The sequence below is a fragment of the Abrus precatorius genome, unplaced genomic scaffold (genome assembly GCF_003935025.1).
Source record: "Abrus precatorius isolate BTA unplaced genomic scaffold, Abrus_2018 Scaffold10, whole genome shotgun sequence".
In the NCBI taxonomy this organism is placed as follows: Eukaryota; Viridiplantae; Streptophyta; class Magnoliopsida; order Fabales; family Fabaceae; genus Abrus; species Abrus precatorius.
Window position 1 is genome coordinate 20,558,186 of NW_020874292.1, and position 25,518 is coordinate 20,583,703.

Genomic DNA, 25,518 nt, shown 5'->3' on the forward strand with positions numbered 1-25,518 from the left:
TTAACATTTGGGTAAACTCCGAGGGGGTGGAAAAATTTTTGTATGAGGATAAGGGCCATCCCTCACTAGGAACACCATAGCCATGCCCCAAGTATTGTGGCGTTCAATATGACAATGTAGTAACCACAAGCCTAATCATGATAACATAGAAAATGTGTTATGTTATATTTATGTCAAGTATAATCTTAATTTTTTACACAAAAAGTTCAATATTAATTCAGAAAACTCTAATTATTTTCAACTTTTAGAAGAAATATATGAAAAGCTCACCTGGATTATCAGCTCTGAATCTGATGGCCACCCAACCATTGTTAGGAACTCCAACTGTGGTCTCCTGAGGTGGGTCAATAAGATTATAATTTTGGGGGTCCTTTTTGGGGTCAAAATTCCCAAAACCCCAACCCACCACATAGAAGCTGTATCCATGTAAATGAATAGGGTGATTGTCACTTGCTAATACATTGGTTCCTTGTAAAATAAGCTCAACATTGGCATTATAATCCAGAACCAGCACTTTGGTGTCAAATGTTGGGGTCAACAGGTATTCAGGCAATTTATCGCCTGTGTAATTGAATTCCTTGTTTGGCTCTCTTGGAAAATCCATGTCAAACACACCTTGAATTTTATAGTAGTAGGCTCTAAGAAAATCAATATGTGGATATACAAGGCTAATGTTGTTCACACTAGCAGAAAACCTTTTGCCAAAAGGGCCTGTGCAAGGTTTATCAGTACAATTAAGCAGATTAACAGAAAGGGTGAACAACAAATGGGTGTCCACTTTTGTTGGGACATTTGTTGGGTGTGTTTTACTTGCAAGGCTTCTGAATTGCTTAGTGAAATCAGTTGCTGCTTGTGTTCTATTGTATGGAGGAAGATGTGGGCGAATTGGCCTCTTTTTGTGATGGTTGGAGCCACGGTATATAAGCAAACCTGTTGTAGTTGTGTTATCAAAACCAGCACCAAAAGCACTTGAGTAGGCCCTTCCAGCCATGAAATAGTGACCAGGATGTTGATTTGCTTCCAATAGAATGTCCATCGATTGGCCAGGTGTGATCATTATGTAACTTGTGTTTATTGGTTTCACATAGCTTCCATCTGTACCTACCACTGTCAATTTGTGTTTTCCAATGGCAAAGAAAAGTTCTTCATCCATCACTGCATTGATTATTCTAAGAAGATATGTTTTTCCATAGTCCACAATCATCTTGAAAGTCTCTATCCAATGGAAAAAGGAAAAACAAGAGTTTTATGAACATTTTGAGAAATATGTAACATAACAAATCTGTGAGCCTAGGAGGCAGTACTAGTAGTGTGTACCTTTTTTGGAACAAGGATATAGGTGACCAGGTTGACCATTTATGGTATATGCATCTGATAGAATTGGCTCTCCTCCTGTTTTGTTTGCATTATCTGGAATCTCCATTACTTCTTTCTTCCACCACTCTCCTTCAATGTTGAAAACTCCAGTATATAGGAACTGTACTAAAAGCCAAAAGGGAAAAAAATTCTGAAAAGTTGTGAGGGGTAAAGACTAAAAGGTACCTAGTATGATCGGAACCTCAGCATGAGGTTCGGGAAAGGGATAACGGTGTCCACGCTTGGGATAAACAATGACAGCTCCATGAACTGTAGCCTTTGCCCACCCACAATGTGCATGCCACCATATTGTTCCTTCCTCTGTTGTCAAATGGATAATTTGTTTGAACATATTTCCTGGTTGAATTGGGCATTGTGTTATGTATGCAGTTCCATCTGACCATGGATTCCTTACTTGTCTTGCTCCATGCCTGCCAAAGACTCTTCCAATCATGTACTAAATAAACATGTGTAAGGTATAGGCCAGGAAGTCACATACCAATGTATTGTTATGTTATATTTTGCCCGGTTGTAAACTTTAACTACAATTTTGTCTACTCTATGAGCTTTCAGGGTTGGACCCGGAAATTCTCCATTCACTGTCAAAATGTTCTTGGTACTACATAATCTAGTGAAAGATGAAGATTTTATCTACAGAAACAAAATCGATTAACAAAATTTGTGCAAGTTAGAAGGTGTTAGTGGTTGTGGTTCAGCTATAGAAGTTATGTAACAAAGAATTGTAAACTAAATTAGATTCCACATTCCACCATTGCTGGTGAGAGATGAATACACTAACCACAAACTTGTGATGATGAACTTTTCCATTTGCAGCATGAATTAGAAGAACATATAGCATAGAGAGTGCCAAAACTTTCAATGTAGAGGCAGAAGTCTTGTAGACCATGGTTGGCTCAGAACTTACAGTAGCACTGTTGGTCTCAAATATTTACTCACTCTATATGCTCTTGATTCTCTATTAAGTTCAACAGATTTGCCTTATATCCATCAAATTTCATCGGCAAGTGCATGTGTGTGGATTTCATACCTTACAGGGATTGTTTTGATAATCTTAAAATCACCGTTGACCTCTTAATTATCAAATTAATTTAATTAATTAACTAAATTAGCTTTATTATTCAAAACTTTAAACGGAAAGAGCAATGCTATAGAATATTTATTGATGATAGCTTTGTACGTGGGAAGCAAATGCAGTTGGTCTAGTTTGGAATACGAACACGTAAGGTATAGTTAGAGTATTTCACAAACTTTTGCTTACCTTGAAAAAAAATAAAAATTCAACTACTCAGAGTTCCAGCAAGGTTAAGATTAATGAAATTCAATTTCCTTTCCCAAGTAAAAAGACCCTATTCCTCATTTTCTAAAATAAATACATGTATAATAACTTTGTTTTTATAGCCATACTCAATAATATGTATCTAAAAATGGACTCATTGTTTGGATCATATTTATCATAATAAAACATGTTCTTTTTCTTATGATGAATATGCTGTCCTTTTAATGTGTGATTTTTATTTTTTTAAACTAGTAAAATAAATTATTATTTAATATTTAACAATAAATATTGAAAATACAATATCAAACTTAATTTAAAAAAAAAATCCCTCAAGACGTTTAACAACTCAGTTACAAAGTATAATAAATATAATGTGTCTGATTATTTGAGTATAATAAATGTCTTTAGCCCCACACCGTATTTATCTTTTTTCTTGTTTATGGGTAATTATCCTAGTTTGCACTCAGAAAATTTATTCTATGAATTATTATACATATCTTCTATTTTACAAGTTTTTCAACTCTCTTAATACCTTTAAATGTAACATATAATAAAATATGATCAGACTTTAATGTTGTAATTAAGAAACATTCAATGCGTACTATTAAATTATTAAATGCGTTTTTAATTATTAATATTTTTTATTTTTTTTATCTATCCCTATTTAATGAAACAGAATCATTACTTTTTTTAAATGAAGACATTTTTACTCTTTCTGTTTTCTTTTTGACAAGTTAGTGATTTTATTTTGTTATTTTGTAAAATCAATGAATAATCATAATAATTTTTAACAATTTTACCTTTATTAGTTAATTTGTGTTTACTAAAGGATAGTAAATAAATGAGATATAAATAAATACAGTAGATAAAAATATAATAAAAAATTAAGTAATAATGTTTTTAACAATTTTAGAATATCAATCTTTTTAATTAATGGAGGGAGTATTATATTCTTTTGTAAAATAAATTACATAAATTTATTACTTAAATTATTAGGTATTTTGAAATTTTTACATTAAATATCCTTCTTTCTCAAAATCTAATTCCCTTAAATTTTTTATATTAATTTTTTTCAATCTCACATCTTTTATATATTTAATTACAAAAAAAAAAGAAATTTTACATTGTCATTAAAAATTATTGAATTTTATAATATTTACTTTAAAAATTATGCTTATGATATTTTAGATTAGTTGTAAATGTAAGTTTTTTTAATTTAACATTTTTTTCAGTCCTCTTAATTACTTTGAATATAAAATAAAAAATGGCAAAGGATTAATTAATTTTTATTAAGGGAAAAATTAATATGAATTAATTAAATATTTGAAAATATTAAGTTCTTATTGAATTATTAAAATTTACTATATGTTTCAAATTTTAATATTTATATTTAATTCATCCTTGATTTAAAATTTCTTGTTAAGATACATCACGTCATCATTACTTAACATATTTTTTAAAATATTTTTAAAATTCCAATAGTTAATTACCTTCATTTTTTACGTTGATATATTTTTTTTTACAAATCTTATTTTTTTAAATAATTATCTTTGTTTTTCTTTTTATGCTGAATTTTTTTATTCCATATCTCACAAAAAAATGTTTTATTTTAAATTAATATATATTTTCCCTCAAATATTAATTTTTATATTTATTTGTATATTTGTTGAACTAATTATACGTATATATATTACAAATTTTTGTTAAATATATTTTAATACATATTGTTAAATTTTATTTATATTTACGAAACATTCACAAAATATACAAATTACTTGCTAAAAATTTTTATTTCAATTCCTTTCCATTGTTCTTAAAAACTTATAAGAATATAATATTTTAATGAGTGAAATATTAAAAAAATCAAGTTGATTTCACTAAATAGGATTTAGATGAAGGATTCATGAGACGACATAGGAGCAGTGTGCCACGACTGAGTGATCAAGGATCGTGATTAAATAAGGTTCAAAAATAATTACAAGATGGTACAATTTATCTCTAACTGCCCAAAAATTAAAGCTTTGTATTACCTTTTATTATTTAACCTGTAAATGTTTTCTATTTTTTATTTTTTATTTTTTAACGGTGAGAATATGTGGACCTGAAATTTGAAAGGATGGGTCAGCCCACGGGTACTTAAAAGTATTAATTATTTTATTGAAATGGACAAAAGATGGTTCGGCCCACAGGCCAGCCCAATTAAAAGAAGACCTCATTTGAAGCCTAATATTTGACCCAATAAAAGGCCTAATATTTTAAAGAAAAACTGGTGGGTGTTGATGCGCGTGAGGATGCACCTAATGTGTGCGCACGTTGTGATCAAATAATAACTAATAGTGAAACTTAGTAAAATATCATCTTTAATAATTTTTAAGTTTAGTTATATTTTTTTCTTATATACATACTCTATTCAGATTTAAGAGAGATAATGAAAATATAGCTTATTAATGTTATTTTTAATATTTTATTAATTAAATATTAAAATTTACAAAAGTATTCTTAATTTTTTCTTTCAATTTCTTTCTTTTTGCATCAAACTTCATCAATTTCTTTCATGGCTTGAGCTTCATTTTATGATCAAAATCCCTTTTCACTAGGATCTAACTTACATTTCAATTTGGACTCCATGATTTGAGTAGTTCTTCAAATAATTTTTTTTTTTTTTGGTCTTATGTCCGTCAATTTCTTTGACCTCAAATCTTCAACTTAGATACCAAAATAGATTCTTATAATTGAGCAATTTATGTTCTTCCCTTATTCTTTTCTCTCAAACACATAGTCATGACTTTGCAACTGTAGGAGACTCTGAAGGATATCATCATCGCTTATACTAGTCTTTCTCCTATTTCTTTCTTTATGCTTCTCGCTCTCTCTTTTTTGCCCTTTACTACATTATTTTAGGTCTCTTTTTTCAACTACCATTGTTACTAGAGATGAAAATAGGTTGGATTAAGTTACTTTGGATAAATATGTCTGACCTATCTAATAATTTTGAAGTATAAACCTGGTTTATTATCTGTCATAAGCTTTTTATTAAGCTTAACTTGACTATTTTAAGAGTATGCTTTAGTCTATTAACTTTTTTAATAGCCTACTCCAGTGAAAAAGAGTTACATATGATATAATACAAACAAATGTGCAAGAAGATGATGTATGAGACGAGATAAACTAGAGATAGACACAATCAAGACAGCTCAAATATAAATCAGCATTATGTGTATAAGATATATGCAAAATATTCTAATAAGTAAGGCTCTATTTCTTAGAGAGAATGTAGTAGAAACACTCTTCAACCCAATGAAAATGATTATTTTTTTAATTTAATATTTTATTTATTTTAAAAATTAATTTATTTAATGTATTATTGTATTATAGTTTTTATATAAAATTATTTAATATATTATTGTAAATTTTATGAGTTTTACAAAAGCCATTCTAATAGGCCTAAGTGACTTTTTCTTAAGCTCAAACCTAACCTATTTAATTAATTAAGTATTTTAAAAGTCTAAATTAAATCTATTAATTAAATAGACTAGTTCAGGCTAGACTTTAAAAATGATAGGTTGTAGGCACTACAAGAAAAGAATGGTTTATCCATGGTTAATTATGACATTAACGAGGATTTAAACTATCGTAAATGACGTTACCCGCGGTTGACAAAACTGTAGTTAATTTAAGCGTAACAAATAGATTATCGGCAGTTTTTAACAATCACAGGTAATTTTGGTATTCCCGTTATACAAATCTTTGTTAACTAACAACAATTTCTGATAAATGCCATTAATTACTTGCAATTTATTAACCATAGTTAATTACCCGCAGTTTATTAACCATCATTAATTATATGTGGTTCACTAACCATCGTTAAATACCTGCAATTCAGCAACCATTGTTAGTTACCTTGAGTTTGATAATCGTCGTTAAATACCTGCGATTTTTAAACCTCTATTAAATTTCACATGGATTACCCGCAGTTTGAAATTCTCATTAAATACCTGCAATTTTGAAACCCTCGTTAATTTTCCAAAATTGCCAACAGTTTTGAAACTCCTATTAAATGCATGTGCTAAAATATATAAAATTTGGATGATTAAAACTGAGCTTATTTTTAATTTACTGTATATCATATAATATTATATAAAAATCAAATAATTTCCTTTAATTGATAAATATAACAAATTTTAAAAACCATAAACACTTATATAAAATCAAAAGTCATATATAAAGATTTCATAATACACACTTATAATAATGTTCTAATTAAAATAAAGCATGTCATGTCTTTTATTCATAGATGAACTACTACTATAATTCCTAAGAAAATTACTCTTTAGCTGGAGAATTAGAAAGAGAATGATCAGTTACATTAGTTAGTTGTGCACTTCCTTGATCAGACACTTGAAATGTAATAATTAAGAACAAGTTAAAAATATGAATTGTCATGTAATTTGTATGTAATATATTATTAAAACAATTAAATTTAAAAGGATTACCAGTGAAGTTTGAAACATAGGTAAGTCTGCAGGTAGTTGACCTTCAAAGTTCTAAATGAAAAAATTCATCATTACATCAAATTTTTTATTTTGTTCATCCATTTGTGACTTAAAAATAGTTACTTGATTCTGCAATTCCCTATAAGAAGGAAGAGATGAAGATATTCCACTATATGAACGAGAAGGATATCCAAAGACTTGAGATGGATAAGGACCCAATCCTAAACCCTGAACACGGCTACAATGCTCTTTACTTCCTAAAACATGAGCTAATGAATCTTGCGTAGATATTTCTTGGGATAAAGATCTGCTAGATTCATATTCTTGAATTTTTTTTTCCTATAAAAGCACCATTAAATATAGTCAAGCTCAAATTACACTAACAATCAAATGCTAATATTAACATACTTGTGTTTTGTGTTTAAAGATAAAAGAACCATATCTCAATACCAAATATAAAAGTGTTTTGAAATATTAAAAACAACTTATATATATATATATATATATATATATATATCATGCAGAAAGTAGTTGAATAAAACATAACATACACTAATTTCTTTGACCTCCTAGCTAACAAAATCTCCATTTGCATATTTATGTGTAATAGTCCATACTTCTCTCCTGCTAATTTTTTGACCAGACTCTAGTTCCTACAAAGTTGAAAAAGAATGTGAATTTTATGTTAAAAGCAAAATTCTATTTTTATTATTTATAATTTATGCTTACCATCTCTACCTTATTTCGTGCAATGCTTTTGGATCCACAATGTGAGGAATTGTTTGTTTCTTTCTATTATTTCTATTTTTCTAGGCATTTTCCTAATAATCAATAATGAAAAAATTATTCTCAATCACAAAAATTATAAGGTCAAAAATGTTATTTTGCCTTTGTTTTTGAACTTAAACGATAGTCAACAAAATAAGCCCAATGGTCTCTATTTACTCCTTCTCAGACCATCTCAATCAACTGATCTCTTTTACGTGTACTATCATCCCTTTGTTGCCACAATTCTTGCCTATATTCTCTTCACCGTAAGTTAAGTTATTTGAAGACATAACTCTTATGAAGGTCAGAGTCAACTTGAAACTTAGGCTACAAAATAGAAGATAAAAATTGATTGATGTTCATAATATAATTAAAATTAAGGCATAAATTATTAAAACATAAGGTTTGGTTTAGCATGTGTGAGTTAAGTAATTCTAACCTGAATGGTGTGATTGAATACATATTCTTTGTAATCTTTGGAAACTTTTTTCTAATTAGTATAATTGATTGGGAATAGCTGAAAGTCCCTTGCAATAGGACCTAAGAACCTATTAAACAATCCTTCACTATCTCCAATTGGTTGTCCTTCATTGTTTCAATTCAATATGATTTTTTCAGTGAGAGGAAGAGACCAAACATCATTGACTGTAAGCTGTTTAGTTTTTCTTGTGCCATTTTTCATCTATGAATCAAAAGTTAGCACATAGATTTAAAAATATTAAATTTAAGTGCATTATAATAGTATAGAAATTTTACTAACTATGTCAACAAGTCAAGCTCTTTTACGCAATGTTGATTGTGAAGGTTGCACTTGGGACTTTATTTTCCCTTCCTTTTCACTGTCATAATGTAACTCTTTTAAAGGTTGAAGACTAGATTGAGGTACATGTATAGATGAAGACTGAGTATACAATTGTGGTGCAGATGGAGGCTCAATATGCAACTAAGGTGCAATTAAAGGTTGAGTATGAAAATGTTGTGCTGAATTACTCCTTTTGCTAAAAATCGGCTTCTGGTCGATCCCTATAAAGTAACAAGTAGTGTCACCATTAGTAACTTGTTATGAGAAATTTTTATTATATAAATTGACTGAGTTATATTTATAAGAGCATAAAGGAATTATACGGTCATGAGATGCAGGTGAAGGCTGTGTGTCATGAGAATTAATGGAGTACTGATGGAATCTTAATGACTAGAATCTCACAGAAAGGTCCAGCTCAAAATACATAAGCTTTAAAAATAATAATTATTTTTCTAACTTTTTAAAACAAGTTAAAAAATATAATAACTCAGCAAAACCAATTTTGTAATAAAGAAAATAATTTCTAAAGCCAAAAAGTCTCTTAATTTATTTGGAACAAAAGCAGCAATATGGAAGCTCACTTTACTTCAATGTCAAATGAAATTAAAGTAGCCTTCCCACATTTTCATATTGTCCATGCTAAATCTATCTAAATAATTTAAGTCCAATAGGGTAGAGCTTAGCGTCACAGTTAGTATTCTAGTGTCAGAAAGGGGAACCATGGCTCAACCAAACATGCAGCAGGCTCTTTCTGTAGAGTTCTAACACAAATCTATTTTCATTACAAAGATAAAAATGCAATTCGAAGCCATAACTTTCATATTAATACAAGGGTCTCTAATGGCATATTTTCTATCAGATTAAAATTGCAACCAAAACAATTATAAAAGTTTATCTAAAACCCTAAACATAAAACCCCAAACATAAAATAGAAATCATACCTTTGTGCAATGAGAGCAACAACAAGGACACCAAATCGATTCAAAGAGAGAGGATGTCGTTGGTATGTGTGTCAAGCAATCTTGCTTTGGTACAAGTTTGGTCAAGGAAATCGCTTCAAGCAATGACTTCTTAGAAAGGGCTTTGACAATAGTGGATGTTCAAATTGATTCAATCAATGATATTGGGAGAGAAGGATTTGTGAGCGCGGGGAAGGTTAGGCAACAGTCGAAGTTGAGAAAGAGGGCTTGTGTTTCAGGTTTTTGGGAGAGAGAGATTTATGAGCGCGGGAAAGGTTAATTACCTAGGGGTTGATAAAAAATATTTTAATAATTACTTGAGGTTTTCTTAACCGTCGTTAATTAACCACAAATATTATAGCAAACTGCGTAAAATATTTAAATTTAACTACAGTTATTTAAACTGCTGATAAAATTCAAACTTAACCCTAAACCCTAAACTCTAAACCTAAACCCTAAAAAAATAATGAAAAAAATTAACAATTTTAGTAGTGAAGCCCTTTACTCATGGCTATCAAGGATTAGATCTATGATGTCTCCTAGAATAGGTTTAACATAACACACTCTTAAAAAAATCATTACATCTCTCTCTCTCCCTCCATTTTCTCCAAATCCTAATTTCTAAAATTCTCTCAAATCATTATTTTTCTATTTCAATGTGTCATTCTTGTCAAAGTCTAGAATTAGAGAATGGAGTAAAACAAGGACAACAAGATGTACAACTTGTTTGTGAAGCACTTGGATGGGAAAACTCTAACTCTAACATATTGACCTGCTAAAGGAAGAGGGGAATCGAAGTAGAAGCAATCCACATAGACAAATTGACCTAGCTAAAGCCTATTTAAGAAAATCATATTAATGTTAAGGTGAGATGGTAGGACATAGGTGTAGTTGAGTGAGTCTAAGAGGTTTAGGTTTCAACTAGGTCTAAACTAGTTAGGAGCAATACAATTCCTATTAATTGAAGGAGAGGAGACTAGTGATTGTCGATGCGAGTGTTAATGACTTGCAATATCTTCAGTAGGATTTCTAGATTTAAGAAAGCTATTATTTTTATTTGTTGGAGTCCATAAATGAGTGATTAAAAGAGAGAGAAAAAAGAAAGCTTAAAGAAATGGACTAAATATTAATTTTTAAAGATTTTTTTGTAAATATTAATTTTTAAATAATAAAATATTAAATAATGATAATATAACTCATCACTTAATTTAAAACAATTGACTCATGAATTAAATTTAAATATTTTAAAAATATTAAGACTGAATTCTAACAATTTTTTTAAAGACTAATTTTAAAGAGTACTACTTTTATAAAGATAAAAAAAAATAATTAAGCTTATTTTTTATTAAAAATAAATTTTATCAAAATAAATATTAATTTATATAATATTATTATAATAATTATGTATATAAATTTTATATAATTTAAATATTTATAGATATATAATCTAATAAGAACTATTTATTTATATTTTAAATAATATATTATATATTAGAATAAAACATGACCATAAATATTAAATAATTTAAAATTTAACAATTGATAAAATTATTTTAAATAACAATATTAAAATGTCATTTATCAAAATTGACAACATATGTATAAATTATTTATTTGGCTTTGCCTTCTTAAATCTATTTCTCCTAATTCTTGTATGGGCTATCGATCCTTTTTTGTTTGCTAGCACGGAGAAAATACAATAGGAGCTTGGGTAAAATTGAAGCAACCCTGCTTTGTTTGATTTGAAACCGTAGCGGAGTTTAGGCTTCATAAATTAATTGTTGATGTGACCATACAAACCGTATAGAAGTCACAAACATTTATACTGATACTTTACATTTCTAAAATTTTAGGATAATGCATGTTAATTGGTATTTTTGGAGTATTCGTTTGAGGATATAGAAGAATAAAATATTTAATAAAAAGTATTTAAGATATTTAAAATACAAAAAATATTTGGTTTTATTTTTTTCTTAAATAAAAGTATTTACCAAAAAATATTAAATATTGGTAATGAGTATTCTTAAGATATTTAACAGTAATACTTAATTTTTGTTATTTAATTATAATTGAACAAATCTTGATTACGAACCATTGTCATGATGCTTGTACAGTGTTAGTAAGTTAGAACCTTTCATCTTTACGATGGTGCAAACGACTGGGCAATCCCATGATATAAAGAGGGTGTAACGAGGAAAGTTTAAGAGGAAGTAGAATTATTTGGGGAAGATGCCAATATATAGGATCACGACCGATAAAAAATCTTTCAAACAAATATATGTTGGGTTATTTGTAAGGGTTTATTCAGATTTGAGTTATCTAGTCAAATTGTGCGTTGGTTTAAGGTGGACATTCTGATAATTTATAGTTTAAGGTAGAATGAGAGAGCGTAACATAAATGGAGTGGTTGGTTTCTGTTCGCTAACTAATCTTTTGTCGGTCAAAAATGTATTGCACTACTGTGTAGGCACGACTCGGTCAGTTTAATAAATCGTTAGAAAATCAATGGATGGATTTATTTGGTCTAATGGTTTACTAGAATTGGGAGTGGAAAATGGTACAATCCTTGACAATTTGTTATATGTCACTACAAGAAAACATGTTACGATAGACTATCTATTTCTATATTCAAATATTTGACAAATCTTAAGACGATGACTGTTTTTTCTTTTTTTATTTAGTTTTCTGTTTTTATTTCGTTCTTTGTTTGTTTTATGAGTAAAGAAGTTTAAGAAAATTAAAGGTCTATTCATTGAATAGGATAATATTATATAATAATGTTTTTTATTCCCTTATTCTTTTATGTTTATTTAATTGATAAGTAAGTTTATTTTATGAATTTATAATATTTGTATTTCTAGTGTAAATTTTATTTATGGAAATACCTAGATTAGAAAAAAATATGCTAGGATAATATAATATTATATAATTTACTATCTTCATGTGTATTTAACATAGAGTATGATAAGATTTTATTCTTTTATCTTCTCATATAATTTTATATCATTAATATTATTGCCGAATATACGAATATTTTTACGATTTAAAAAATAAACAATTCACTTATAATCAAAGTTTAGCGTGCTAGCTTGCAAAGCAAAATGTAGCCAGGAAAATAAAATCAGTATTTCAGCTGCCTAGTATTATGTTTAAGAGTATCTTCTAATTAGGCTAAATTTTTAAACTATAAATTAAAAAAATATTTTTAATAATAGACAAAATTAGAGTATATTTGTTTCTCTTTTTAAAAATAGTTTTTTCTTTTTAAAAATAAAATATAATATAAATTTAAACATTAAATTAGTATTTTTTATCCTTCATCTTCAAGGTAAATTTTAATTTTGTCTTTTAGTTTTTCTATTTATTTTAATAATTTAACTTTTAAAAGAGATTTTAATTAGTCTTTTACCATTAAACGTTAATTTTGTTAAAATTTTTATGTTTTTTTTTGCCATGTATGTTATTCATCTTCTTCCTTATGTCCACATTCAACTTCATGCAGAGTCTCCAATAGCCAATGCTTATTGAAGCTCTCATGCATTGTTCTCGTTGGCCCCCTCCTGTATTTGATTGGCATTGGTCCTCCCCTCGCCGGATGACCATAACTCACTCCACAAAATTAACTTGCAGCTTGTTGAGTTGACTCCCTCTGTAAACGTTTGCTTTGCATTTCACAACATGGCGGCATGGCAATTGGCAACTCGAGGATATGAAGCCATTGATGCTTTATTAGAGTCCCACTTGGGTCTAAAGTCTCTTGCAACAAAGCTTCATGCCTTGTCATGGATGATAGTGAGCCCCATATACTTGGATCGACGAACAATGCTTCTTGTCTACTCTAATATAGTTTTATGATTAAGAAGCCGAAATAATCTATACGTAACAAGTAAGATTCTCTTACCACCTGTGGTCAAGAACAATATTTTGACCATAGTAAAAGTCACATCTAAACTAAGAAATAATTTTTTTAGATATTAATAATTATCTAATTGTACCCAAACAGTAAGCTTTCAGAGAATAAAGGGAAGAAAAGAGAGGGAAAAGAAGAGAAAGATGTAAGAGAGTAAAAGAGAAGAAGATGAATAATATACGTGACAGAAAAAGATAATTTTTAATTATAAATAATCTATTTAAATTACTTTTAAAAATTAAAAATTAAAAATTAAAATAAATAAAAAAATACTGGAAGGTAAAATTAAAACTTTTTTCTAAAGATTCACTAATTTTACTTTAATAATAAAAAATGTATATTTAAGTCATATATATATATATATTATAGGAATAATTTAAAAATAATATGCATGTATACGTGTATTAATCTTTAAAAATGATAAATTAAAGTATTTTATTTTTATAAAAGTATATTTTTAACTTAAAATATAAGAATGATTAATCTTAAAAAATTAATTATACATATATCACACCGTAGGTAATAAGGATTGGATAAATTGGCTTGAGTACTTTTTCGTAGTTGTTTTAAATTGCTGTAAAATTGGAGTGATGAAAATGAATTTCTTCCCTAAAATGCATTTTGTTACTTATGATACTTAAGAAGTGGTAGTTTGAACGGAAATAAGAACTAAGAAGGAAGAGGAGGATTTTTTTAAGGGAAGGCTAGATGATCTATTTTAATTCTTATTTTTTTAAATATTAAAATAATATAAAAATAAAAATATTTTTTTGGTTAATTTAATTTTTTTATATAATCCAATTATTTTTCTTGTTTTTAAAAATCTGTCAATGTCAACTTACTTTTTATGATACCTTAAACAATGTCTAATAGTATCTAGCTTTGCATGCTATCTTAAATCAAGAAAACAGCTTCTCTCATGTAACAACGAATCATGTTAACATCCTATTTCTTTCACACTCGGTTACTATAGAGCGACTCTAAAATGATATATGCAAGGTCTGTAAGATATCAGTATCACAGTATGTTAAATAGAAATTTAAAATTGAGTCACTAAAAAAAGAAAATTCCACACTCAACATTTATAGACCGAAGACAAATTTATTAATTGTCATGGTTCAGCGAAGGAAACTTAGGAAAAAGGGAAAGAAACACTCAACAATAACATGCTTGTCACATGGTATTAACCAAAAGAACAAAAGGTAGACTAGCTTGAAACAGCTAGCATTTAAAAAGCCACGAACCTGAAAATTGAAAAAGCAGAACAACTTAAACGAAGAAAAGAAAAATAAAATAGTTTAAGTATATTTGAAAAAAGTTAAACATGAATCTAATTCAAAATTTATAATCAGTAAGTTAAAGTAGATGTGAATTACATGTTTAATTAATTAAAATATTCAATTAAGAATGAATTAAGTTGAATTCTAAATCTTTTAGAAAAAATTTCATGATAAATTATTATGTCGAAAATTAAAAATTGTAATTAGTTTTTTAATCATAATAAACATTTCTTTCATAAATTTTAATAAAAAACATTTTTTTTATGTTTGAACATTGAACATTGAACATTGAAGCTTCTTAGACTATTGTGGGGACAGTCACAGGCGTGCAAGCGTGCGTCTTTGACCCAACTTTCTTTATTGAGTTTTTCTTACTGCTCCAAATACCAAAGCCTCTCTATCTCTCTCCTCCTGAATTTCACTTTCTAATCACAGTTCATAATTCATATTCATATAAATAAAACAAAGAAAAACCAGAATAATATAATTTTAAAAATAAGGAAGAAAAGAATAATTGGAGCAGAAGGAGAAAATTCTCAACAAAGGATGCAACTTTCGTTGACTTGGTTCTCTCTTTTCCTCAACCCTTCTCTTCTCTCTGCATTTTCAGCTAAAATTGGCCACACCCATCTGAGATTTTAGCTCCAGATTCCAAGGTAAGCACGGAAAGAGGAGGAAGAAGAAAACTTGGAGCTACCCATAATTCGATTTTGTGCATCACAGCGATTTTCGGTTGGTCAACAAGGTCAAGGTGCTGCTGAACTTGATGGGTATCGTGTAGATCAAGAGGAATTGTTTATGAATGATTATGAAGGTTGGGGTGTTGTGTTGAAGTTGAAGAAACATGGAGCGAGTGACTTCATCTTTTATCGGTTCATATCTTGTTTGGGCAATTTTGGTACTTGATTTGGTGCTCAAGGCTTCCGGCAATGCAGAAGGTGGGTGCTTACCTTTTGTCTTTACTTTTTGGGGTTTTAATTGTTCCATAAATGTCAATTCCCATTAAAACCAAGTGCTTTTAATGACCTGGATTAGGAAAAATTTACTCATTAATGTTTTTATTATTTCTGTCCCTTTTTGATCTACTGGTTTGCTCTTCAGCTTTAGTATTGCTGGTTGGTGTGTTTGATTGACAAATAAAACTGGAGAAGTTAAAATATTAGCTTGGAGTAGCTTTTGTAATTCTTCAGTCCCAATACTTCTCTAGCTGTAACATTTTGTCAACAGAATATGACATAGAATGGAAAGGTTTTGATAATCTTCATTTTATGATGGTTGTTTGTTAATTGTGAAGCGGAAAGTATTTAATCCTAAGGTTAGGGAATTCACCAGAATTGTTGTTTGCAATAACAATGTGCCGTGTGCGACAGTTTATAGGACTTCATTATCTCAGATTGGCTTGTCACAATGGTTTTAGTTTTGTTCTTGTACAAAATGCTTCTCTCCATATGCTTTCAACTTTTAGTAGTTGGCTTAGTTTTAAAGAGTATGCTACTAAGGCTGACTAATGGAAGTTCGGTTCATGTTTCTTATTCCTGAATCTCACTATTTCACATTGCACCCTCAATATGTCAACACCTCTATTTGATCTCCTATTGCATACAATTTGAAGTTGAGGATGTTCACACCTGAATATTGCTTCTTTCTAGCACAGGTGATGCCCTGAATGCATTGAAGAGCAATTTGCTTGATCCTAACAATGTTCTTCAAAGCTGGGATGCTACCCTTGTCAATCCCTGCACGTGGTTTCATGTTACATGCAACAGTGATAACAGTGTGACTCGTGTGTAAGTTAATATACAAATTTTAACTGTAACTGTTTGTAAATATGGTGATTTATATATTTGTGTTTGGTCAGTGATCTTGGAAATGCAGACCTTTCTGGTCAATTGGTTCCACAGCTCGGTCAGCTCTCAAATTTGCAGTACTTGTAAGTTATGAATTAGATATGATATTGTTAAGTAAACTGACTCTTTCTAAGCAGGTTATGCTTATTTCTTGATTTATACACTTGTATTTCTTTTCTTTGTTTCTTTCTTCAAAGGATCTTATAAACAGTAGCTCTAGATTGAGTGGCCTTCACCACCCGTGACACCCCCCCAAAATAAATAAATAAATAAAAAATAAATTTCTGCTCACCCTTCCTTATCCTCCCATTCCCCCCCCCCCCCCCCCCAACAAATAAGGTAGATAAGTTGCACTTCTTTGTTCTTTTACTTTTTAGACTAAATCTCTTCTTTATTCATGGCAAAGTATTTGCGTTGTTATTTATTAACCATTTGAAGAGGAAAGGGGAGAGAGGTTTAAAGGATCTAAGAATAGTATTTAGACACTCTTTTATTCTTTTTTATTTCCCAACATTTTGTTCACAAACCACCTCTTTTGGTTGTAAAATGTCAATCATAACTGTCCCAGTCTCTCATCTTTTATTGTTGAAGACAGAAACTTTTGACATTTCCCCAACCCCAAGGTTAACTTCTCATCAGTTGAGTTTTAGATATAGTTATATAAATTGCTGAACTCAAGATTAAAAATAATATTATACATAACCATGAATATCTGTTTGTCTGGTTTCATTCTCAACACATCAACTTCATGCAAATCATGTGAACATTTTCTGTCACCTTTTATTATTTGTTGGACATTTTGCCTGCACAAATCTGAATCTTACCTTTTCAATAACAGGGAACTTTATAGTAATAATATAACTGGAAAAATCCCAGATGAGCTCGGAAACTTGACAAACTTGGTGAGCTTGGATCTTTATTTGAACACTTTAACTGGTCCCATACCGAGTACATTGGGCAACCTTGGAAAACTACGTTTCCTGTATGACACACTTTCCTTATTCTCATGTTTTTAGCTGCAAAATTCAACTTTGTTTTCAAATTTGTTTCTTCCTTTACCTTTCCATGGTAGATTTATTAGCTTACAGCATGTCCAATTAATATTCAATAGTGCTTTTAATATGCATGCACACATGCCTATAGATGAGTATCAATCATATTTTAATTATTGCTGCTATTGATATTGTTATTACTACTTGAAGCTACTGTTTTATTATTATTACTTGATGGATAAGTGTCACTATATGCACAATCAGATGAAATACTTGAGGCTGCTCTAGTTTAAAGCAAAGACCTAAGGTTGTTGACCAGGTTGTCAGAATTGGGCCTTAAGTTTTGGTGACAGTTTTTTTTTGGTGTGGTGGGCCCAGCTAATTCCAATTTCCACAAATTTTTCCCTTTTAATTGGATGAAAGAAATCTTGACAGTGTTTGTTTCATGTTTATGTTGATCAATTAATTGTGTGTCAAAGATGCGGCAACTTCAATGTATTAATTGTTCATTTATATCCACATTGATGGGATGGGATGGTGAGTAGTGATGGTCAAGATGAGTGCCTGAAGTTTCTTCAAGTGTCTGGTGTGACTGATCTGTAATGTAGATTTACTATAACCACATCTGAAATTACTTTTTTTAATCTAATTATCTTGATTAGCTGTGATAAACGAATGTTCTCTCATCACATGTTTTAAAAACAATTAAGGGTTTGAACCTGACAATATTTTGAAGGATTGAAGCCCAATTGTTTGGATGGTCTTTTTCCTGCAAATTTATTCACATAAAAAAGGAATTTTAATGTGTCTGGTGGTGGTGGGTTCACGGTATTTTGCACTACCTTGTATGTAAAATTTCCTATCCTAATCTTATAATTCATTCATGTACTTGGAATTCAGAGCTAATTAATGAATGTATCAGTTATGCCTGTAGTTAGACATACTTTTCATTTTTTATTCAATTTACTTTGTGATGTAGAACTTTTCTTATCTACCCTGCTATGCTAATAAAGACACTTATTTTATCTATTTGAATATTTGACAATTGTTGCTGATCATGTCTTGTTACTGTAGTCTATCAGTAGCTTATTACTGTAAACTGATTCATTCTGCTCTCCAAAATAGGCGTCTCAATAATAATAGCTTAACAGGAGGCATACCCTTCTCATTGACAACTGTTTCTTCGCTGCAAGTTCTGTGAGTGTTACTCCTATATTTACATTTACCATGAGTTAATATGCACATTCCTATTTATACTATGTATTTTTGTAAGTGTAACCTGACACTACAGTTCTTGTGGAATATAGTGATCTCTCAAACAACCACCTTAAAGGGGTCATCCCAGTGAATGGTTCATTTTCATTATTTACCCCCATCAGGTTGGTGCAAATAATAATGTCCTTATTATCTATGATTATTGTTGAGGGATGACCTGATAATTTTTCTAATCCCGTGTTTCACCTTACAGTTATCAAAATAATCCTGGCTTGATACCACCAAAAAATGTTCCGTCTCCACCAATTTCTCCAACACCACCAGCTTCTTCAGGTTTGTTGATGATTTGATGTCTGTTATTATTGGTAATGATTTTAAATTGTTAGATAATAACTTGAGGTGACAGCTTCAATTCAAAGCATAACTCTAATGTGCTTGCAGCTATCCTGAATCGAAACAAAACTCAACTTTGTTTTGAAATTTTGATTATGAGACTGGGGGCAAAAGCAACCAAACTCTGTGCCATTAGGTCAACTATATTTTGATACCATGTTAAATAACCACTTGTCCTAAAAGTTTAAGCTGCTAAGCAAAGGTCAAGAATGGTTTTTTAAATAACTCAAAATTAATGCTATGGGAAGTAGGTATTCTATTTTTCTTGTACTTTACCTTTGTTTATTTAGAAACTTCCTCCGACCTTTCCCTTACCTACCAATATTTGATCTACACAAAATTACCAAATTTGCTACTCATCTCAACGATCTATGAACCAATTCACACATATTGAAATGGATACTTTTTCGATTCATGATGCAAATCGAACAGAGCAGCATACCAGACTTCTCTAGCTACGCCAGTGTGGTCCAATAAAACCCGGATCAATTGGCTCATGTGGCCATTGCTGTGAGTCTCTTGAATATTCACTGTGTTGCCCAGTACATTTATGTAGAGATTAAGAGAGAAAGAGCATAGAGAGAGAGAGACAGATTAGTGTGCTGGAATTGGATACTCTACAATGTATAAAGATCCACATATTTATAAGAATACATATGTAACCCTACTGTGCCAAGCCCGTTATTATAATATTAAAATAAACCCTAATCCTAATACGTCTATTCTAGCTATTCATAACACTCTCCCTCAAGCTGGAGTATAGATATTAATCATGCCCAGCTTGTTACAAATATAATTGTTACGTGTCCCATTTAAAGCTTTTGTAAACACATCTGCTAGTTGGTCGCCTGTCCTAACATGAGAGATGGATATAAGCTTCTGTTGAACTTTTTCTCGAATAAAGTGACAGTCTATCTCAATATGTTTCGTCCGTTCATGAAAAATTAGATCTGAGGCAATGTGTATCGCTGCTTGGTTGTCACACTAAAGTTACATAGGCCTAGTGCTACCAAATCCTATCTCTTCCAGCATATGTTACAACCACATCAACTCACAAGTAGTCTGAGCTATTGCCTTATATTCTGATTCCGCACTTCATCTTGAAACAACGTTTTGCTTCTTACTTTTCCGCGAAATTAAATTACCGCCTTAGAACACAGTATCTGATAGTAGATTTTCTGTCCATAGATCCTGCCCAATCGGCATCAGAAAATGTCTCTATCTGTGCATGTCCATGATCTTTGTACACAATTCCTTTTCCTGGTGCTTTCTTTAAATATTTCACAATGCGAATTAATGCTTCCCAATGAGTATTCGTCGGAGACGATATAAACTGATTAACAACATTCACTGAAAAAGCAATATCCGGCCTTGTGACAGTCAAGTAATTTAGCTTGCCTACTAATCTTCTGAATTTCTGTGGATCTGCAAAAGGAACTCCATCTGCTGTCAGTTTCACTCCTGGCTCCATAGGTGTCCCACATGGTTTAGCTCCTTTTAGTCCAGTCTCAGTTAATAAGTCTAAGACATATTTTCTTTGTGAAAAGAAGATTCCTTGCTTGGAGTACATGACTTCAATACCCAAGAAGTATTTCAGAATTCCTAAGTCTTTTGTCTGAAACTTGATTTAAAGAAATTTCCTTAAGTTGCTGATTTCTTCTTTGTCACTACCTGTAATAACAATATCATCACCATAAACAAGTAAAATACAAACGTGGTTAGTCAGTTTGTAAAACACTATATGATCACTCTCACTTCTCACTAATCCAAATTCTAGAATCACGTCACTGAATCTCTTAAACCATGCTCTAAGTGATTGTTTCAAACCATATAATGACTTCTTTAAACGACATACTCTTCCAAACTCTCCCTGAGCAACAAAGCCAAGTGGTTGCTCGATGTATACCTCCTCCTGTAAGTCTCCATGTAAGAATGCATTCTTGACATCTAGCTGAAATAATGACCAATGATGCATAGCCGCAAGAGAGATGAAGATGCGAACAAATGAGAATTTAGTAACTAAAGAGAACGTATCAGTGTAGTCAACGCCGTAAGTTTGGGCATATCCTTTTGCAACAAGGCGTGCCTTCAAACGAGCCACAGAACCATCTAGATTAACTTTCACAGTGTAAACCCATTTATAACCAATAGCTTGTTTGCCTTCGGGAAGAGGAACCAAATCCCAAGTATCATTTGTCTCAAGAGCTAACATTTCTTCCTCCATAGCATGTCTCCAACCATCATGACTAAGGGTATCTGCAAGGGTCTTAGGAACAGAGAGAGAGTCTACACCAGCCATGGAAGATTTAGATGTAGAGGATAAATGAGCATATGTCACATAAGATGAAATAGGATATGTGCAAGATCTATTACCTTTTCGGATAGCAATAAGAAGGTCAAGGTTAGACATAGGATCTGTTGATGCGTGAGGAGATAATGTGGTCTAGGTTGAATATCATCTTGAATATTATTAGCCACGGGGAGCACATCATCTGAAGGCTGTTTTGGCCGACAAGAGTATATCCGCTCAAAGAACTTGAAATCTGTATCAATAGGAGCTAGAGGTGCAACAGGGTGCAACAGGATGTGTAGATTAGACAAGAGTATAAGTCAAGAAAGGTTCATCTACCTCATCCATGGACTCAAAAGATGAAGACTTAAAAAATGGAAGACCTTCAAAGAAAGACAAATTAGAGGAAATAAGATAACGACCAAGATCAGGAAAAAAACACCGGTAACCTTTTTGTGACCAAGAATAACTCAAAAACACACATTTGAAGGACTTTGGATCAAGTTTAGTTACTTGAAGACGAACATCAAATACAAAATAAGTGCAGCCAAAAACCTTATGAGGTAAAGAAAAGAGAGATTGTGATGGAAAAAGTATAGAGTGGGGAATCTCACCATGTAACACAGATGATGACATGCGATTAATTAAATATGCAGCAGTAAGAACAGCATCAACCCAAAAAGGTTTAGGAACTTTCATTTCAAACATTAAAGGATGAGCTACCTCCATAAGATGGTTTTTATGTTTAACTACTCCATTTTGTTGTGGGGTAACAAGTCTTCTTGTTGTGGGGTAACAAGACAAGAAGACTGATGAAGTATGCCATGTTTATTTATAAAATTAGTAAAAGATGCAGAAAAGTATTCTTTAGCATTGTCACTTCTAAGAATGCGCACACAAGTATTAAATTGAGTTTTAATTTCAGCACAGAAATTACAAAATATACAAAAAACTTCAGATTTAGATTTCATAAAAAACAATCATGTTGCACGAGAATAATAATCCACAAAGATAATAAAATATTTAAAACCAGATGTAAAAGTAACTGGGCAAGGGCTCCAAACATCATAATGAACAATTTCAAAAGGGACATGAGCCCTTTTATTTAAATGAGGCAAATAAACAGTACGATGATGTTTAGCAAACTGACACGACTCATAATAAAAATTAGACTCTATACTAGGACATAATTCCCTAAGAACTCCTAAAGACGGATGACTCAGATTGCAATGAAGTTGGAAATGAGACACTGTTTCATTCCTCGACGCAATAGAAACTTGCGGAAGCCCTTCTTCTTCTAATAGATACAGTCCATTAGATACCTTACCTCTATCAATAATCCTCTGAGGCACCAGATACTGAAAAACACAAGAATCATAAAAGAATGTTACTGAGCAATTTAATGATGTAGTAATTTGGCTAATTGACAACAAATTTAAAGAGAATTGAGGCAAATATAAAACAGAGGATAAAGGTAAAGTTGAAACTGGGGTGGTACATCCGCTGTCCTTAATATGGATAGTAGAACTATCAGCGAGTGTTACACAAGAATGAGAACTGGGTAGACAAAAAGAGAAAAGGATACTTAAATCCCCAGTCATATGATCAGTAGCACCAGAATCAATAACCTAACGCTCGGAAGAAGAGGAAAGACATGCAATAGGATTACCTTTTTGGACCAAAGTGGCTATAGAGGATGTAGACGGTTGTTGGAAAATCTGAAACTGAGTATACTAAATAAATTCCTCATCACTCATATGCACAACATGTCGTTCTTTCTCCTGAGTAGCTATATCAGGTTGAGACACTGAGTTAGCGAAGCGAGAATTACCTTGTGAGTGAAAGAACGATTGATTCTGCGGAGGATGAGTGTAATGATTCCGATAATGGCCAAATTCGTCACAATTGTAGCACTATACAATACCACGACCTCCACTACGCCCACGGCCACGACTACGACTACCTTTACCACCTCTGCCACCATTGCCACCACCACGATGATCGTATTGGACTGTCAAGGCAGAGTGGTCAGGAGATTCACTTTCTGTAGTGCTCTTGAGTTCTTCAAAGGAAGACTGTATAACTTTGGAGAAGACATCGGTAAGATTATCAACGTGCTTGCTTGACAGAATCTGAGACCGAACTACCTCATATTCCAGATCAAGTCCGGAGAGCCAACTCAAAGCCATGAGTTTCTTTTGTTGCGTTATCATTTCATCAATAGTTTTGCAGGCTAAAAGAGATTGTATCTTCTTAAACTCCAAAAAATAGTCCATTAGCTTCCGCTTATTTTGTTTGGGTCAATAAACTTCTTACAAGAGAGCATATAACCGATTCAAATTATCAGATTTTGCAAAAATAAATTGCAAAAAATCTCACAACTCTTTCACTTTTTTGCAGTGGGTAATAATCGCTTGTATTTGCCTATCAACAGAGTTTATTAGCAATACAAGGATCTTTTTGTCGCGTATCTTCTATGTGTCAATATCCTTAGAATTGATAGGTGTTGTTTCAGTCAAATGATTATCCTTTCCCATTCACCTAGGCTAATCTCAACCAAATACTTCCACTTCATATAGTTCGTACCATCTCCATCCAGCTTAACTTCGGTAAGTTTGGATAGAGATACAATCTCCATAACTGCCCCCTTATGCTGTGCATCTTGCACATCCTGGCTATCACGTTCAGACATTGTAACTCCGCACTCAAATTGTAAACATTAAATTACTGCATATTCTGATCATCGGAAAAATTTTTCATCCCCACAACAACTATGGTTGGCTTTTATTGAAGCTGTTTTTTTTTTTTTCAGCGGCGACGGAGGTGTGGCGGCGGCGGCGCGGTGGGGGTGGCGGTGCGGGAGTGGTGGGGGCGGCAACGGTGGTGGTGACCAAGGAGAGAACCTAGAAGGCTATGATACCATGTAGAGATTAAGAGAGAGAGCATAGAGAGAGAGACAAATTAGTGTGTTGGAATTGGATACTTTACAATGTGTAGAGACTCTTATATTTACAAGAATATATATGTAACCCTACAGGGCCAAGCCCGTTATTATAATATTAAAATAAACATTAATCCTAATACGTCTATTCTAGCTATTCATAACAATTTACAACCTCAAGCTTCTGAAGAAAGGTTTGATTCTTTTTATTCCAGATATGAGGTTCCTTTTGGCAAAGGAGTGAAAGAGTGTTGAGATCTATTTTGGGTATAGAATCTTGTGAGTTGTGGTGGTAGTGCATTGATGAGGTCCAAAAAGGCAGGTGCTTTTCCCTTCGTCTCTCTAGCTGTTGCCTCTCTCAGATCTGCAACCTTGTAAACAGACACAACGGTAAAGGAGATTATAAAGTTTCTTGAAGTCTCACATTGACTATAGATACGGCTAAATAAAAGATTAGAAAGAATAAAATAATCCTTACCTTCCGAGCTAACTTTTGGATCGAGTTAGGGTTAAAACCCAAATTCAACATGGTATTAAAGCTTATCGTAGACCTAATATTGGGTTACTCTTGACTGAGAAAATAAAATAAAATTTGACTCCACAATTTTTTCCAGTGCAATTAACCTCGGCCAGTGAATTTTCCAGTGCAACTTACCTAGTCCCTGGTCCCATGGCTTATCCAGTGGTATATTAAAAAAACTAGTCAAATAATTTCCACGTTCTAGATGTCTAATCTTGAGTGTGAGGGGATGTGTGAAGTTCCACGTCGAATATAAATACGGTTAAAAAAAAGCTTATAAGCTTATAAAGGCTAAATCAATCCTTACCTTGCTAATTAGCTTTTGGGGTTGACTTAGGGTTCAAGTTCAAAGTCTATGTTGAATAAATTTTAATTTATTTTACAAAACTTAATTTAATATATAAATGAAAAGAGATAAATTTTGTGAATTTGTGTAGGCTAACTGTAAGCATAGG

General features: G+C 31.4%; 2 protein-coding genes across 4 annotated transcripts in view; one reads left to right on the plus strand and one right to left on the minus strand.

Moving 5' to 3' along the window:
- Nucleotides 1-13,459, minus strand: LOC113852025 (laccase-14). The gene is made up of 9 exons (XM_027482286.1): nucleotides 13,304-13,459; nucleotides 7,270-7,485; nucleotides 7,036-7,087; nucleotides 2,156-2,175; nucleotides 1,856-2,007; nucleotides 1,543-1,787; nucleotides 1,318-1,446; nucleotides 271-1,215; nucleotides 1-131 (listed from the first exon to the last, which is right to left on the minus strand). The coding sequence occupies exons 1-9, from the start codon at nucleotides 13,457-13,459 to the stop codon at nucleotides 1-3; spliced, it is 2,046 nt and encodes a 681-aa protein (XP_027338087.1).
- The window catches only part of LOC113853133 (BRASSINOSTEROID INSENSITIVE 1-associated receptor kinase 1), an 18,197-nt gene continuing 4,730 nt past the window's right edge, over nucleotides 12,052-25,518 (plus strand). Inside the window, exons 1-8 of one of the 3 annotated variants that reach the window (XM_027483601.1) lie at nucleotides 12,052-12,152; nucleotides 15,395-15,803; nucleotides 16,520-16,652; nucleotides 16,724-16,795; nucleotides 17,551-17,694; nucleotides 18,830-18,901; nucleotides 19,012-19,083; nucleotides 19,173-19,252. In XM_027483601.1, coding sequence (XP_027339402.1) covers nucleotides 15,710-15,803; nucleotides 16,520-16,652; nucleotides 16,724-16,795; nucleotides 17,551-17,694; nucleotides 18,830-18,901; nucleotides 19,012-19,083; nucleotides 19,173-19,252 — 667 coding nt within the window. In that variant the 5' untranslated portion in view covers nucleotides 12,052-12,152; nucleotides 15,395-15,709. Of the gene's footprint in view, nucleotides 12,153-15,262; nucleotides 15,804-16,519; nucleotides 16,653-16,723; nucleotides 16,796-17,550; nucleotides 17,695-18,829; nucleotides 18,902-19,011; nucleotides 19,084-19,172; nucleotides 19,257-25,518 lie in introns of those variants that run through there. The other 2 variants (XM_027483602.1, XM_027483603.1) reach the window with 2 other exon arrangements.